The sequence below is a fragment of the Microtus oregoni genome, unplaced genomic scaffold, assembly GCF_018167655.1.
Source record: "Microtus oregoni isolate MIOR12 unplaced genomic scaffold, Mior012 000056F_ref0000123, whole genome shotgun sequence".
Classification (NCBI taxonomy): domain Eukaryota; kingdom Metazoa; phylum Chordata; class Mammalia; order Rodentia; family Cricetidae; genus Microtus; species Microtus oregoni.
Genome location: NW_024543832.1, coordinates 10,889,945 through 10,908,225, shown reverse-complemented (window position 1 = coordinate 10,908,225; position 18,281 = coordinate 10,889,945). Strand labels below are relative to the sequence as shown.

General features: G+C 46.0%; 1 protein-coding gene across 1 annotated transcript; it reads left to right on the top strand.

Annotated features, from left to right (window-relative positions):
• The first annotated feature begins 12,115 nt into the window (after nt 1-12,115).
• LOC121438707 (potassium channel subfamily K member 16-like) lies at nt 12,116-17,647 on the top strand. Its single transcript, XM_041639093.1, has 5 exons — nt 12,116-12,475; nt 15,091-15,205; nt 16,124-16,290; nt 17,012-17,177; nt 17,430-17,647. The coding sequence occupies exons 1-5, from the start codon at nt 12,263-12,265 to the stop codon at nt 17,645-17,647; spliced, it is 879 nt and encodes a 292-aa protein (XP_041495027.1). The 5' UTR covers nt 12,116-12,262.
• Nucleotides 17,648-18,281: the final 634 nt, after the last annotated feature.

The window sequence follows — 18,281 nt, the reverse complement described above, 5'->3', positions numbered from 1 at the left end:
TGCCGTGTCTACATCCTTGAGGATTTATGATTTAGACCCATGAGGAGGCAGCCACTTAGGGTCCTCTGAGCCCTCCCACACATAGTTAAGTACCTAGTAAAGCCCATAGTACTAGACAAGGCCAAACACAGCCCTTACAGCCTGATTCTAGAAAGCTCTTCATGAATGCACAGGATGTAAATACAGATTCACACAAACACACATTGACGATAACACAGAACTTGACCGAGTCCCTCGTGATTGGCATCTGTGTTCCTGGAACACCTTAATGCCTCCACCTTCTAGAGCTTGCTGGGGTCTGTTGACTTTCACTCTCCTGCTGAGACATTATCTTATTGATTAAAATGTGTGGTACAGCCCCACACAGGATGTGAGGCAGTCGCCTAGGCAGGAGAGGAGGCAAGGAAGAGAGGACACAGCCTGCCAGGAACAGGGTCACGAGGGTCCTGCTACAGGACACTGCCAATTGACCTACTGGGAATCTTTCAGTGAATGCTGGGCCTTTGGTTTGAACCTGAACTGAACCACAATGAACCTTCCCCAAAAGGTCTCTGAAAATGGAAGAAAGAGATGAATGCTTGAAAGGATGCTTCAATACTCGACCTAAGCTCTGTGGACTCACATAGAAGGAAGAGGGATGACTCCTGCAAGTTGTCTTCTGATCTCCACAGGTGTGTTGTGGCATGCATACCCCACACATACCATGTGCCCCCTCACTATAACAACAGTAGTGTTTTATCTATTGAAAGGTTCTTCAGAGCCTGTTGAATCTGCTGCTTGTAGTCATGAACCACAGTAGGACCTCATTTACTCTCCTTTACATGACTAAAACTAGACAACATATACAAAACAACAGCTTTGAGACCGGAGATAACAAGCAGTACAGGACACTGATCTCCAGGAGTGTTTCAAAATACTCACGTGGGGTCAAGCAGATGTCCCAAAAGAACAAAGCCTATTCTCCAATGAACTAATTAATCATTAATTAGATAATGAATAAATCTGTAACTACTTCTCTTCCATTACTCTTAATTGTATACAAAGGGATCACTGACAATACTTGAGTTTCTGATTTGGGGACTACATTTTTTCCAGCAAATTTGCTAGACACAGCAGTCACCAATTTTTTTTCAAAACATGAAAGCAGAAGGGAGACTATTACAGAAGGGATAAGGGAAGAATGAGGGCAAGAATTGGCAATGGGTGGATCTGATCAAAGTATTTTATATGTATGTATGGAAATGTCACAATAAAATTCATTAGTTTGTGAAAAGATACCAATACCCACTGTATTAGTTGCCTGGCATCACTGTGACGAAAACTTGATAAAGCATCTTAAGAAAGGAAGAATTTGGCTGGAGAGATGGCTCAGTTGTTAAAGACTAGGCTCACAGCAGCAAAAACATCAAGACAGGGAAAGGGAAATTTTGAATTACATTTCAGTCCAGAAATAGTCTAGGGTGGTGGGTAAGCAGGAGCTTGAGACAGCTGGTCACACATCTGCAGTCCGGCAGCCAAGAGTGATGAACACTGCTACCCAGCCCACTCCATTCTTCCCACTGACTCGGGGACCTCAGCCCATGGGAGCAAGCTAGGGAGCAGCATTCCTCCATGGTCCATACTTCCATTTCTGCCTCCAGATTCCCACCTTGGCTTCTCTTCATGAAGCACTCTAACCTGTAAACTGAAATAAATCTTTCCTCCCTCTAAGATGTTTTTTGTTGTTCACAGCAACAGAAAACAAGTTAGAACAGTTGGCTTCTTTTGGTGCAATCTCCATCCATTGAGGGACAGAGGTGGTGGGTAAGTATTCAGTTTCTTTATTCTCTGTAAACAATCTAAAGTGCATTGTACAGTCTCCCGGGCGTCCCATGGGGTCAAGCCTCAGGGTCTACAGTGGTCTCCCGATGGCCTACACACTTGTTCCTGCCTTCCTCTGAATCTTCTGCTGAGACCTCTGGGATCCCTTGCTAGATGAACAATCTCACACCATGTCATATCTGGTCTGAGGAAATCCAACGTTGGCCAACGCATTTGTTTAAGAATTGTGAATGTGGAGATGTTCGAATGAACCTTGGACTGTGGAAAATGAGAATCCTTCTAATTCCATACCCAACCATGATTTAAGCTGAGGCTCAGGTTCTATGTTTAAAAACAACAAAACAAAACAAAACAAAACAAAAACACACTGTTCCTTCCTGTAGCATGAATAATAAAAACCCAGAGACAGATATTGGGGTTCAAGATGAAAATCAGAAAAGCAAAGCAGCCAGCCACTGACTCTTAACATCTCCCTCAGACCAAAATGAGCGACCCCGACTCCACGAATCCTCAGACTGAGACTGAGACCTGTCTCCTCCCATTTTATATTCCTCTAGTGCTGGGATTAAAGGCGTGCACCTCCACCACCTGGTTTCCATGACGAACTAGTGTAGCTGCTGGGATTAAAGGTGTGTGCCACCACTGCCTGGCCTGCATGGCTGACCAGTGTGCCTGCTTTGCGTTCTGATCTTCAGGCAAGTTTTATTTATTGAAACAAAAATAATATACCACTCTATTTCCCCTTTATGTCTAAATAAAAAAGAAGGCTACAACTAATATAAGAAAAACTACATACAATAAATACAGGCAATTAATACATCAACATTGTTTAGTCCATTTGCATTTGACAAATTCAGAGAAAATATTCCATATGGAGTCTATCTTGATGAGTCCAAAAAGTTGTACCTAATTCAGTTTCTATTCTAATTCTCATTATCAAATTATGTTTTAATGCCTCAACCTTTTACACTTTACACCTCTAAAACTCTTTAGTGAGTGTCTTTTCTGAGTCTGGTAAACAAGAAAAACTATAACTATTTAGACTTCAACTTCCTCAGAGACCTGAGAAGAAAATAATGTTAACTGAGTAAGCAGGGAGTACAAGCAAATGATTTAAAAAAAAATGTGAGAAATGACAGAAACAGCTGGCTTCCTGGAAATCACCCAAAGTTCCTCTACAACTTTGGGGCATCTATCTTCAGTCTAAAGGCCTAATCTGTGAAGTAAAATATTCTGAAGGGCTGTCCTTCCTTGTCTTGGCAATGTTTGACAGTCAGTCTCCTGTGTCCTGTTTGTCCAGTTAGAACAGCATACTGTCAACAATTGAGCCTAGGGCATTTTCTTGTCCAGTGACTTACTTTGGCCACAAAGAAAGCAAACTTCATGTGGAGTTTCTTCAATGCCCATTACCTTTTCTGAAGTAGGTTGTTGCTGTCAGGAGCAGACATGTCTCATTACCATAAACAAAAGAACCTACATTATTAAAACATCTTAAATGCCATATTCTGTAGATCTCTGAAGTGTTTGAAGATGATCCGTCTATTTAAAATATATCTGTTTATGGCTAGAAACCAAATATGAGTGAGTACATCTCATGTTCCTCTTTTTGGGTCTGGCTTACCTCACTCAGGATAGTGTTTTCTATTTCCATCCATTTGTATGCAAATTTCAAGAAATCCTTGTTTTTTACTGCTGAGTAATACTCTAATATGTATATATTCCATACTTTCTTCATCCATTCTTCCATTGAAGGGCATCTAGGTTGTTTCCAGGTTCTGGCTAACAGAAATCTCAAGGTCCAAATCAGGAGCAGAAGGAGAGGGAGCACGAGCAAGGAACTCAGGACCGCGAGGGGTACACCCACACACTGAGACAATGGGGATGTTCTATTGGGAACTCACCAAGGCCAGGTGGCCTGGGTCTGAAAAAGCATGGGATAAATCCGGACTAGCTGAACATAGCGGACAATGAGGAATACTGAGAACTCAAGAACAATGGCAATGGGTTTTTGATCCTACTGCACATACTGGGTTTGTGGGAGCCTAGGCAGTTTGGATGCTCACCTTACTAGACCTGGATAGAGGTGGGCGGTCCTTGGGCTTCCCACAGGTCAGGGAACCCTGATTGCTCTTTGAGCTGATGAGGGACCGGGAGTTGATTGGGGGAGGGGGAGGGAAATGGGAGGCGGTGGCGGGGAGGAAGCAGAAATCCTTAATAAATAAATAAATTTAAAAAAAAGAGAGAAAAAAAAAAGAAAAAAAATATATCTGTTTAACCTTAAAAACATACCTAATATAACTACAAGTTTGATTGTTATAGATGATGAATTACTAACCTGTATTTTCTTATTATCCTAAACAGTTTATAATAATTACTTTCATAAACTAGAATTTTGCATTACTTTGTCAAATGAGCTGTTTAGGTACAATACCTTGAATAAGATTACAAAAGTACATTCAATATGTTTTAACAAAATTAATCTCAAATTTGTATCAATATACAAAATTTGTTTACAATATGCAAATGTCCAATCCAACGTAAAATATTAAAAACTAGTAGTTTCTTTTTAAAAGTAGATTTAATAATCTACCTTTTTTATATTATTATATCTATATTTTCTCTTTTTTTCCTTTTAGAGTAAATTCAATAATCTACCTTTTTATCCTATTACATCTATATCCCTTTTTTTCTTTTCAAAACAAAAACTCTGAATCTAATCTTTTTTGTTCAACTTTTCTCCTGCAATAACCAATAACAACTTGTAACCAACCTCCCTAAATAATAATGACAAATATCCATAACCCCCTCTTGGGAATGTGGGCACCATATTCTTAAATTTACTTCCTGCTGTCTGGGGGTGAAGGCATCTTTAGGACACCTGAAAAGAAATATTTGGGTTAATTATCAAGTCCTGGGAGAGGTAGCTGTATCATTTGTTGTCCAGTCTCTGCATAATAAGAAAGAGCAGTACTTGTCTCAATTCCTGGTTAGAGTAGCCTGTGAGGCTGGATCATCTCAGCTAATCACCTCAAAATTGTTCTGAACAGTTTATAGTCCAAAAGTCGATCTTTAGGTGGTGTTTTTCAGCTTAGAGGTGTTATCAGAGTCCTGGTGGAATAATTGTGGGGCCCTATCCTTTCTTTGGAGACTTCAAAGGTCGCTGTCAGGTGTGCTCAGGGTTCACTGCAAAAAGCTGATAGCGTCTCAGACCTGAAATCAAGCACAAGAAGGTAGATGAAACCATTTTCTAAAATTAGTTAGGCTGGCCATTAATGTCATGACAAAAAGTTTAGAGAATATATATATATATATATATATATATATATATATATATAATATATATTATAAATTTTCTATCTTAAGAAAAACTGTTAAAGAGTTAATATAAAACTGAAGATTGAGGGCTGGAGAGATGGCTCAGAGGTTAAGAGCATTGCCTGCTCTTCCAAAGGTCCTGAGTTCAATTCCCAGCAACCACATGGTGGCTCACAACCATCTGTAAAGAGGTCTGGTGCCCTCTTCTGGCCTGCAGGCATACACACAGACAGAATATTGTATACATTATTTATAAAACCAAAGGATTATGACATTAGTGGCAATAAAGAAATCTTTAAATATTTGTTTTTCTTCTGCCACATATCAGGTGGCTCTTCTGACATAAGATTGAAATTTTTGATTTTACTTGGGTTTAAAGAAGGAGAGAACCATGCTCCAACTTCAAAGCCAGCTTTAACCTTTTACTGGACTGGGACTACAAAAAGACCATTTGCCACTAAGAGAGACTTACATAGGTATAATCTACCTGGGAAGTAGAAAAAGACAAGATCTCCTGAGTAAATTGGGAGCATGGGGACCTTGGGGGAGGGTTGAAGGTGGCAGGGGAGAGTCAGGGAGGGAGCAGAGAAAAATGTAGAGCTAAATAAAAATCAATTTAAAAAAGATCATTTGCACTATATGTCTGTGGAGAAGAACAGAAACAAACATTTGGAAAGATTCATGAAATTTTATCTTGTTGGAAATGTGATATACCAATAGGCCAATTTACTCCTTTTCTTGGGATACTTTTTCTGAATGATGTGTTATTTTATTTCAGATTTCTTGTTTGTCCAGTGGTTTTCAGATCCCTTATGTGGATGCCTTTATTATTCTGAAAACATAGAACCCAAACCCTCCCCCAACTCTAATTTTGGGGAGATTCTCTTTTGACAAGTTATATCTGATCAAATGAAAATAAAACTTGTTAGTTTTATAGGTTAGTTTAAACAGCCATGCTGCTTGATGAAATATTATCTCTTCTAATTAAGAGGTGTCTCTTGTTCAAATAGAATCTTTATCAGTTTTGATGGTATCCATAGCATTTCTTCTGTGGAAACAAAAACAAAATCCTTTTCACAATTCACACATGTCCTGGATTCCATTATGAGGGCAACACATCTTTAAAGTGTACTGACTGATTTAATTCCATAGTTTTTTTCTATTATCCAATATCTTTCCAAGGCTGTTGTTCCTTTCTTATCAGCATTTAGAAAGTTAAAAGTTAATAAAACATTATGGGATGTATTTCTGGGGGTCTTTAATATACATTTCTGTTTATTTAATATATCATTTAGAGTTCGATTTGATCTTTTTTTATAACTGCCTGTCCTGTAGGATTGTGTTGGTATACCTGTAATATGCTTTATATTATAAGAATAAAAAAAGTGTCTCATTTTCTTAGACACGTATGCAGGAGCACTGTCTGTCTTTATTTGTATACAGACATACCCATGGTGACCATTACTTCTAGCAAATATGTGGTTACCAAATTAGCCTTTTCCAAACTCAAAGCAGTTGTCCGTGGAAAACCTGAATAGGTATCAATAGTATGGTGTACATACTTTAGTTTTTCAGATTCTACAAAAGGGAATACATCAATACACCAGATTTCATTCTTTTGAGTATTCTTTGGGTTACTTGCTGCAGGTAGTGGTGTCGGTTGTATAAAGAACAAGTAGGACATTTCTTCACAGTTTCCTTGGCTTGCTGCCACATGATGGAAAAGTCTTTTTTTAAACCTTTGCTATTGATAAGATTTTTTAAATAAAATTTTGAGGCCTTCAGCACATTTACAATAAACAATTGACCATTTTCTGCATTGCCTTGTGCTATGGGATCTGATGTGGGTGCTGGGAATTGAACTTGGGTTACAAGCCAGTGCTCTTAACCATGAGCTATCTCTCCAGCCCCAAAGGCATTTTTTAAAAATATTTATTTATTTATTATGTATACAATATTCTGTCTGTGTGTATGCCTGCCGGCCAGAAGAGGGCACCAGACCCCATTACAGATGGTTGTGAGCCACCATGTGGTTGCTGGGAATTGAACTCAGGACCTTTGGAAGAGCAGGCAATGCTCTTAACTTCTGAGCCATCTCTCCAGCCCCCCAAAGGCATTTCCTTAATTGAGTTTTTTTCCTCTCAGATGACTTTAGCTTGTGTCAAGTTGACATAAAACCATCCACCACAGGGGCCCATAATCATCTGTAACTGAAGTCTAGAGGATTCAGTGTGGTCTTTCAGCACCACACACACACACACACACACACACACACACACACACACACACACGGTCTTTATTCATGCAAGCAAATAATTTATGACATAAAATAATATTATAAATAAATCTTTTAAAAAACACCAGGCATGTCTGATTATTTAATTAGAGAGCCCCTAAAGTCATCCCTCAGCATCCCACATCCTCACTTCCGGTCACAGCAAGCTGGACCTCCTCTGAGATCAGCTTCTCAGATAAAGATTCATACAGACCTGTACTATCTGTCCCACATGGAACGTTCTCTTACAGTATCACAGTACAGAGACTTCCAGGAGCGCCCGGCATCCTTGCTACAATTTAGCCCTGTAGCCACTTGGTTCTATTAGGTGGGCCATTAAAGGTGGCCCTTCTCACTTCTGCTTCTGCTCTTCCTCATACAGGGTCAAACCTGGGGCCTGTGGGCCTCAACCTCTCCCCTTGGAAGGTGTCCTTTTACCCTTACACAGACACATTGATTGAGTGAATCCATAAGCAAATACCGATGTTGGATGGGTGGCCTGTCCTTTTCCTTATCTCAGGGCTCATTCAGATGGAAGGAAATCCAAGCCCAGCTACTCTGTTTACTCTGGATTCTCTATCCATTGTACATGGGATTGATCTGGGTTTTTTCTCCCCTCCAATCTCTCTATTAGTTCAGCTTCAGAAAATCTCTTATCACCTCCAGATGTTAGGCCATGCTCTGCCGTCAAGGCTGCCTGGCCATTTTACATTTGTCATTAATTGATTTTGCCCTCCCCACTTAGGAAGCACACATTGGCTCTGCCTGTTAGCAGTAATAATTCCCAGAAAGGGGTTATAAATCAAGCCTCCTGTCTAGTCCTTGCTCACAGTGGATTACCAGCCACACAGGGAGATACTGGGTTAGGAGGTGCAGAGGGTTCAATAGCTCAGAGATCAAGGGCTGGCAGACCCCCAACACACAGAGGACACTAGCCTTGGATGTTTAGAAGAAGCAAGAGAGGGAAGGAGGGAAGAAAGGATGGAGGGAGGGTTGTGTGGCTTTTCCTGGGGAGATGTGAAAAAAAATCTCTGTTCTCTCCAGGTAGGGAATGGATTATAGACCTAAGAAACCATTCTACCAAAGTCCCATCTTGGTGAACCAATGAGATTCCTGTGTCACTCACAGGAGACCTCTGAGAAGCCCACCTCAGCATGAGTGACAACTTCCAGGGTGCACACCTGGAGCACCCTGCACAACTGAAGGCAGTTCTAGTCTCCTCTCTCTAAAAAGTATTTACTGCCCATCTACCCTTGGGAGTGGCTTTGAGACTCTTGGAAGTTTCTGAGCTTCCTGAATCTTGTGAGGGAATGGGGGGGGGGGGGCTTTGAGGACCCCATGAGATGTCCTCATTCTTATTTCACCTCTGTGTTTCTTTATAAATTTCTTTTTTCTTTTTTCTTTTTTGTTTGTTTGTTTTTTGGCCTTCAAGACTGGGTTTCTCTGTGTAGCTCTGGCTGTCTTGGAACTCGCTCTGTAGACCAGGCTGGCTTCGAACTCACAGAGATCCACTTGTCTCTGCCTCCCAAGTGCTGGGATTAAAGACATGCACCACTACGGTCAGGCTCACCTTTGTATTTCAATCCCTATAGATTTTGTGGCCTAAGTCTTAGACTCTAAGAGTTTTCAGAAATCAGCTGGGTATAGTAGCACATGCTTTTAATCCCAGTACTCAGGAGGCAGAGGCAGGTGGATATCTATGAGTTTGAGGCCAGCCTGGTCTACATTGTGAGTTCCAGGCTAACCAGTGCTACATAAGACATTGTCTCAAAACAATGAGTTTTCAAAAGTTCCCCAACCACATGGCTGTGTTCTTGAGAGAGACCCCATTCTGCAAGCATCAGACACCAGATCCAGCAGGGAGTTTTCAGAAAAGAAGACGCCCCAGCTCTCCTCACACCCCCTCCAAAACTGAACACACCTGTTCTTGCTCTTAATACCAAGCAGTCATGCTCCTGCCTAACCTCACGCCAGTGATGTTGTGTTTTATACTCTTTCTCTCATAAACTTGAAAATCATAAAAATTCTCCCCCTGGCTCTGGTTTTCTGTAAGGCCCCCGTCTTAGTTACTTTTTTATTTCTTTTAAGAGACACCAATGACCAAAGCAACTTAGAGAAAAAGACTTTCTGGGGCCTGGCTTACAGTTTCAAAGGGTGACTCTATGGCCATCATGACAGGAACATGGCAGTGGGCAGGCAGGCGTGGTACTTGCAGCAATAGCTGAGAGAGAGCACTAACTAGGCCTGACATGGACTTTTGAAAGCTCAATGCCTGATCCTAGTGATATATCTCCTCCGACTAGGCCATACCTAATCCTTCCCAAACAGTTCCACCAACAAGGACTAAACATTCAAATATCTGAGCCTATGGAGGGTATTTTCATTTAAACCACCGCCCTCTCCACCCCCAGCATGCGTATTCTCTCATCATCACCTCATTATGGAAGAAATGCTGGCTGTTTGTCCTTACAGGCTGGTCACAGCATCTGCACCACAGGTTCTTCTAGTTGGTGCCCATATCTGTGATGGCCACACCTCCTTTGATGGAGCAGCTCAGTTCCAGAATCCTGCCTGCTTACTTACTTGACCCAAAGATGTCCCATCTGGTGCTGGATACCTGTGAAAAGACCACGATGTGAATGTTTTCATGGTCACCCTGCCTTTCCACATGGGATCAGAACTAGGAAACACCAAGAGAAAAAGGCAGAGAAGTGGACCAGGAGCTCATCTCTGTCACACTTCTTCTTTTTTCCTTGTTAATTAGCCTTTTTATTGGTTTTTTGTTTGTTTCTAAATTGAAGGTCCCTTACTGGTCCTGCTTTCATGAGTGGCTGAGAACAAGGGGAACGGGAGGGCAACCAGCTGGCAAGGAAGGGTCATTTCCACATTTCATTTCCACACAGAACTAAACAGACAAGCACAGAGTCACTATTGTGATTAGAACTTGTCAGCATGGCACATTTCTTCTATATGAAATTTCCGAAATAGGGAAATCTATTAGAGACAGAAAACAGGTCCCCATAGTCTAAGAGACTAGACTTGGATGAAGTGGGAAGCAATGGCTAATGGGAGGGGCTCCTCTTTGAAGTACTTGATAGTAGTGTGGTCTTATAACTCTGTGGATATAGCACAGACCATGTGTGACGATCAGTGCTGACTGTCAACTTGACAGGTGTAGTAGGAAGCCGGCCGCCCAGACTCCCGAAATAATCACCCAGAAACTATATTATTTAAATCACTGTTTGGTCTATAGCTTAAGCATATTTCTGGCTAGCTCATATGTTAAATTAGCCCCTCTCCATTAATCTGTGTGTTGCCACGAGGCTGTTGCTTACCAGGCAGAGTTCCAGTTCCATCCGACTCTTACCGAGGAGACAAGCTGTGCATATGTCACAAACTTCTGTGTGAGTTTTCTAGGAGACAAGTCTGTGTGCGTGAGAGAGAGAGAGAGAGAGAGAGAGAGAGAGAGAGAGAGACCTCTGTGACAAAGTTCTAGATTGAATTTATTGAGGTGGGAAGATCCTTGTTGAATGTGAGCAAGACCATGGATGGCTGGAGTCCCAGACTGAATAAAAATGGAGAAGGCAGCCGGGCAGTGGTGGCACACGCCTTTAATCTCAGCTCTCAGGAGGCAGAAGCAGATGGGTCTCTGAGTTGGAGGCCAGTCTGGTATACAGAGTGAGTTCCAGGACAGCTGAGGCTACACAGGGCCTTTTTGAACCCCTATCTCAAAAAAAAAAAAAAAGGAGAAGAAAGAAAGAAAAGGAAAGAAAAAGAAAAGAAAAAAGAAAGGAAAAAGGAAAGCAAAGCAAGCAAGCTGACTACTAGCTCGCAGCTCTCTCTGCTTCCTGCCTGTAGAAGCCATGTGACCAGCCGCTTCATGCTCCTGCAGCCGTGCTTCTCCTTGCCATGACGAGCTGACCCCACACTATGAACCAACAGAAACCCTTCCTTCCTTCCTTCCTTCCTTCCTTCCTTCCTTCCTTCCGTTGCTTTTGTCAGGTGTTTTCTCAGAAATGAGAAAATTAACCAGGACACTGTGGGAGTGGCCACTTTCAGTGTATGTTGGTGAGCTATTGTATAATGTCAATAAAGCTGTCACGCTCGCCAAAGGTCAACTGAGGCACCATGGGTTCTTCAGGGGAAGAAGGAGCCACTGACAACACTGTGGGGGTGAAGACTCACTTCTGGCTTCTCACTTCTGCCTCCTGAGCTCAACAGCCTACAGGGTCTCAAACAAGTCCGACCATCTGCAGAGGTGACACCTGGTGGTAAACAGGGCCTCCCATGTGTCAGTCCCACCGACTGACAATGCTGCTAAGCAAGGCTGTCATCTGCCTGTTTGCTTTGCTCTGATTTGCTTTACTCCGCTTTATTCATCCCCGGGTTCCCCCAATAGGCAGTTTAATCTTCCCTATTCCCTTCTGAAGCAAGGCCAACCCACACCCTTGTGACACTTCCCTCCTAGACTCCCGTATTTGTACTGGGAGCCTTCCCAAGTGAGGGATCTGAAGCTGTCAAGAGCCCTTTTAGACCCAGCGGAGTGGGCTCCCATTCAGATTGTCTCACACTCAGCCTCATTGAAAGCAGAGGATGAGGCCAGACGAGCTCAGGAGAAGCCTGTAGGCGTCCCCGAGGGGCCCATGCATTCGCTACCTTGCTGCTGTGCATGGAAAAACAAGGCTGGGTGGGGGATGGCGGGCCTGTTTGCACACCACACTGTTCAAACAGACTCCCCTGCCGCAGACACCTGTGAGGTGGAGGACAGGGAAGGCAGTAGCAGGGGCTCTCACCTCTTCTCGACTCTCCCCACAGCCACCCTGAGAGCTGCTGCAGAGTCCTACACACACCATGCCCCGTGCTGGGCTCTGTAGCTGCTGGGGTGGCCAGGTATTGCCCCTGCTTCTGGCCTATATCTGCTACCTGCTGCTTGGGGCCACCATCTTCCAGCTGCTGGAGAAGCAGGCAGAAGCTCAATCCAGGGACCAGTTCCAGCTGGAAAAGCTGCGCTTCCTAGAGAACTACACCTGCCTGGACCAGCAGGCCCTGGAGCAGTTCGTGCAGGTGAGGGAGCAAGGAAGGATGGGCCAGGAAGAGTGGGGAGGTGGGTGGAGGGGGCCGGTGGCAGGTGCAGAGAAAGAGTGTGGAGGAAACTCCAGAACCTTGGCCTGCAGGTCCATTATGTGACCTTGATCAGGTTACCTAACCTGTGTGCCCTCATCAGTGAGGGGAAAAGGAGGTGACTGGGGTTGGGGAGGGAGCTCAGGCAGTTAAATGTCTGACAGGCAAATATGAGGACCTCAGCTCTACGCCCAGATACCACATTACAAAGCCAGGTGTTGGGCAGGGAAGATGGCTGGCTCAGTGAGTAAAGTTGCTTACTTGGCACAGAGCCTGATGACCTGAGTTCAATTCCTGGAACCCACATGGTGAAAAGAGAGAGCCAGCTTCCGGAATGCTGTCCTCTGATCTTGACACACAATGACATGTCCTCACCCATATAAACGCACACACATGTGCATGCGTGCACACACACACTCACACAGACAGTGTTATGTACTATTAAAATGTAATTTTAAATGAAAAAAATATAACAGGCATGGTGACTTCTAATCCCAGCACTGGAGAGGCCCAGTGGGCAGATCTCTAGGGTTCTCTGACCAGCTGACCTTACCAGGTGGGCAAGCTCCAGGTCAATGAGAAAGGACTTGTCTCAAAAAAAAATCTGTGGAAAGCTAGAGATGGCTTGGTCGGAAAGAGCAGTTTCTCTATAAGCATAGGGACCTGAGTATGAACCCCCAGCACCCATGGATAATTCTGGGTACGGCTGCAAGGACCTGTGACCCCAGCACTGGGTGGGTGGATGGACTGGGGAGACAGATGGATCCCAAGAGTTCACTGGCCAAGCCAACCTAACCAGGGCTAGTTCAGTGAGAGACTCTGTCCCAAGACAAAAACCATGTAAGGCTGATGGCTCTGAGGAATGACACCAGAGGGTGATCTCTGGCCACATGCACACATACGTGTGCACACATCTGCGCAAACACAAACTTGTACACACACACACACACACACACACACACACACACACACACACAGTCTGTGGTTTAACATTTGGCAGCAGATTAAAAGCCCTCTCGGAGCTGTCATTGCTTCCTGAGCATGATCTGTCAGTTATCAACATGGTAGAAATTTCCTCTCCCACACTCCCTCACTTCTCAGGACAGCTACTCCATCTGCTGGCTCCCAGTTTATGTTCCAGAGTGCAGACGCAGACCAAGGCGAGGACCCGCTGGGCTGATGGGCAGTGAGCTCTACCAGGACTGTACTCCTAGCTCCTCTCACTCCCTGCCTGGGTCCCTCCTGCCAGAAACAAAGGAAAACTAGGTATTTTGAGCAAAGGCAAATCCACTGAGAAGACAGGCAGAACAAATGGTGTCAGTCACTGCGAACCTTCAGGCAGGTACAGTCCGCACAATGATCATGTAGTTGAGGGGTGGGGACCAAAGCTCTGTTCCCTCATGATCCAGAGCCTGGGGCTGAGCACCCCCAGGTGTTTCCTTCCAGTTGCTTACTTGAACCAGTATCTTCAGCTAGCTAGTGGGAGCTGAAGCTCAGAGAGGGGTGGCGTGTGGGCCAAGGCTGCACAGTCACTGCTGAGACAGAACTCACACCCACACTTCTTATTAGGGAGCTACTTATTCTTCATTCTAGCTGAGGACAGGGTCATGCTGAAAGTGACAATTCTTAAAGCAGGGTCTGTGGACTGACCCCAACAGCAGTACTGCCTATGAGCGACAGGAAAGCCCGCATCAGTTCCCGCCCAGCCCTGCTGACTCAGGAGCTTCAGGGGAGGCCACCAGGTGGTGCTGAGGCCCTGAGACTTCTCTTGGGACTGAGAGTTGGCAGGATGATACGTGAGCAGGGAACACTGTCCCTGCTGTTCCCAGATATACTCCGCATACAGCCCTTACTCAGGAATGGTACTCTTTTCCAAGGTCTCCCAACCTTCCAGAAGTAAGCCAGAGACAGGGACACCCCAAAACTTCCTTCTGCCCTGAGCTGGAAATGAAATCAGGAATGAAGAGCTGGCAGACAGGTGGTAAGGCTTGAACTATCTCTGTGGTCACAGGGCAAGGATGACCCAGATCTGACTGCATTCAAGGGGGCCAGTGCTTAGCCCAGGGACTCACTAGGAAAGATGGGCCAGATGCACCCCAAAAGTCCTCAGTCTCAGGACAGACCCTGACCTTTCAGGGTAAGTTTTAGGAGAACCCAGTTCCTGGGGAACTCCCACGCTGAGTGTAGTATTCCGATGAGACTTCACGAGGAAGCGAGTTTGTACACTAGTCCCTTTCTCCTCCACCACTGGGTTCTCTGAGCCACTCATCCACATTCAGAGCCCTCTGCAGGATGGAGGGCTCAGAGGTGCAGTGGGGGACAGCCAGGGATCTGGGCAAATGCTGTCCTCACCAGTGTGTGGGAAAGAGGAGGCCAAAGCCTACCTCTTAAGAGGTAAGTTTCTGCCACATGGGGCTGGGAGGCCTCCGCCCAGCCCATGAAAAATCAGTTCCCACAGGAAAGGGGAGCAAAAACAGTCCTGCTTCCCAATGGTTCCCCGGCCTTTGGGGCACAGCCAGATATCACAGCCTATCCTGCTGACCATGCCACTTTCACAGGTCATCCTGGAAGCCTGGGTGAAAGGTGTGAACCCCAAAGGCAACTCCACCAACCCCAGCAACTGGGACTTTGGGAGCAGCTTCTTCTTTGCGGGCACAGTGGTCACCACCATAGGTAAACTGGTGAGGAAGGAGGGCCTCCCTAGGCCCTGCTCTGCTTGGGAGCCCTTCCAGAAGTCATCAATGGGGCGAGGATGTGGTTTACGCAGGAGGGGTACACAAGGTACAGATTGGGAAGAGGGTAGGTAAGACCCATGAAAGTGGAAGGCAGCCAGGCTGGCTGCAGCTGTAGGTGGCTGGATTCACTTCCCTGGGGCACACTGAAGGGCCAAGCAGAGCTTGTCCTCACAGGACTGCATAAAAGGTGGGAATGAGGGCCTTTCCTATTGACTTCAGTCCTCCCTGCAGATGGCTGGTCCTGGTGAGCTAACACTACAGACCAGGCTCACACCTGGGACTAGAAGTCATCTCAGGGAGAGAGGAACTGGAGGTGGGAGAGTGTTTATGCGCAGAGATTGTTCCTCAAAACTCACTCTATTCACCCCCAGTGAATCCCCAGGCCTCTCTCACACGGGCCCCCCTTCCATTCCGTTAAGCCCAAACCCAATTCCACTCATCCTCCTTGGCAATCCAGGCAAAGTGACAGAGTAGGGGTTGGGATATAGACCTAGATTTGTCCTGGGCTTGGCCTTCAGAGTTTCTCGTCCATCAAAGAGGGAATAAATTGCTACAATTACATAAGGCAGAGTGGGTAATTAGAACTGCACATGGGCAGGGCCGGAGGAACCTAACTGGTGGGAGGCAGGGGGTGGCAGTCAGGAGGACTTTATGGAGGGAGGCAGCAGTACTGGAGACGAGTCTTCTATAAGTAGAGGTTGTTCTATCAGAGAATCGGGTGAGTATCCATGGAAACAAGGAGCATCTCTTCCCCCAGAGATGATGGGGACATGCCTCTGCTGGACCTGGGGCGGGCAGGTGGGAAGTAGTTCTGAGCTCTCTCTTCCCTTGATCTATATACTCCCTTGCCCTGTAGGCTACGGAAACCTGGCACCCAGTACGGAGGCGGGGCAGGTTTTTTGTGTCTTCTATGCCCTGATGGGCATCCCACTCAACGTGGTCTTCCTCAACCACCTCGGCACAGGGCTGCGTGCCCACCTGACCACATTGGACAGGTGGGAGGACCATCCCAGGCATTCACAGGTAAGGAGGAGTCCTCCCTCCCCTCCAGGTCCTCCAGGAGATAGCTGAAAATTGGGAAATGGGCTTGGGTATGCAGACATCTGAGAGTCAGTTTGTACAGCTGCAGGACTGGGGCAAGAAAGAACTAGAAAGGTGACGCACACAGGACAGGGTGTAGCTTCAAAGGGCTCTGCAGTTACATGTGACTACGGAGTCTACTTGCAAAGTGTTAAGGGCCAGACCCTGGGCATGACTTCCCTGGGAGGGTGGTGCCCAGGGTGCCAGGCAGCTCTAATGCAGCATCCTTCTTTGGTGGAGAATCCGAAAACTACATTACCTCTCCATTCTCATCACGGGCATCCAGCATTATTTCATGTGGTCCCAAACAGTCTCCAGGCTACCCAGCATTCCCCACAGAGCTTATTGTCACAGAGGGACTTGGATCAGTTTAGTGGGTGACAGTAGTATTATTCCAGATCTGACTGCCCTAGAGAGTCTGCTCAAGTGTGATTCTCAAGTGAAAAAGGAGTCTTTGGCTCCTTCCTTGACCCACTAACACAGTCTCTTATCCAGGAAAGCTTGGTACATACATGTCACATGTCCATGGGTACAGCCCCACCCAGATGTCTGCAGCTGGGGAGGGGGCTAGGGGGCTTAGATATTGCCCTGCCCATACTTGACTTTTCCCAGACCTCCCCCATATACTTCCAGATGGTTTCAAGGGCAGACTCTCCCCTCCCAGCTTCTGCAGGTGCTGGGCCTGGCTCTGTTCCTGACTTTGGGGACCCTGGTCATTCTCATCTTCCCACCCATGTTCTTCAGCCACGTGGAGGGCTGGAGCTTCCGTGAGGGCTTCTACTTTGCCTTCATCACCCTCAGCACCATTGGCTTCGGGGACTATGTTGTCGGTGAGAATGGGATAATCAGGTTATCTTGGTGGACACCCACCACGATGATGGGGAACAGGGAGGTACCAACTGAGGTTGGTTACTTCTGAGGCACCTGTGGACTCTTGGTTGCGTCCTCAGAAGTCTCTAGTATGATAATTATCACTGCTTCCTCCACCATTAGTCCTTTGTATGAGGGCCAGGGAGAGAGTATTCCTATGGAAACTGGGGGTGGCAGTGCCCTCAGACACAAGCCATCACCTTCCCCGGCAGGCACAGACCCCAGCAAGCATTACATCGCTGTGTACCGGAGCCTGGCAGCTATATGGATCCTTCTAGGGCTGGCGTGGCTGGCGGTGGTCCTCAGCCTGGGATCCCTGCTTCTGCATAGGTGCTCCCGGCTCTGGCTACTCATCAGAGGCCTGGACCTCAAGGATGGAACAGCCCCTGACTCTGACCCTAGACCACAGAAAATCCCCATCTCTGCATGAGACCCAAGGGTCCTGGGCTCCCCCAACCCCCTGACATTTCCTGCCCTTCCTCTTCCTTCTCAACCTACATATGACCCAGAGAATGTGGTCAGCAATTCTTCAGAGAGAGAAAGGGGACAGGTGTGCTATAAAGTAACTGATGGGAGACAAAACCAAGACATGTGGATGGAGGTGTGCAGGCTGGCCTCACAGCTCTTTACCCCGGCCTCCCAAAGATGACCCAGGAAAATCAAACCCTGTTGAATCATGGTGGCCAAATCACCACCGCCATCTTCACATACTGGCAGGAGCCTGCAGGCTGCAAGCAAAGGCGAACTTGATTTCTGCTTGATTTGCTACACACATCCTAGGCTCTTAGCAAGTCCTACTGTGTACCTGGTTCTGGGGCTATGACAGGGATGGTTTCCACCCTCACTGTATCGTCAGTCTTGAAGGAGCCCCAATACAACAACTGCAGCCTTGATGGGAGCAAACCTGGGGAGGACGAAAGGTCAGGGCAGTGACTGGAGGAGGGGAACTGGGCACACACCTGGGGGCACCTTCAGTGCACATAGGAAGCTGTCCTCTGCCCTTGCCCACAGGTGTCCACCTGAAACAATGCTGGGAACCTCTTCCAGGTGTCCCACTGCTTTCC

Excerpts from the sequence above, each read along its gene's own strand:
- LOC121438707 (XM_041639093.1), top strand. The coding sequence starts at position 12,263 with ATGCCCCGTGCTGGGCTCTGTAGCTGCTGGGGTGGCCAGGTATTGCCC. Across the intron at positions 15,206-16,123 it reads CACAGTGGTCACCACCATAG|GCTACGGAAACCTGGCACCC; the intron begins GTAAACTGGTGA and ends CTTGCCCTGTAG. Across the intron at positions 17,178-17,429 it reads CTTCGGGGACTATGTTGTCG|GCACAGACCCCAGCAAGCAT; the intron begins GTGAGAATGGGA and ends CTTCCCCGGCAG.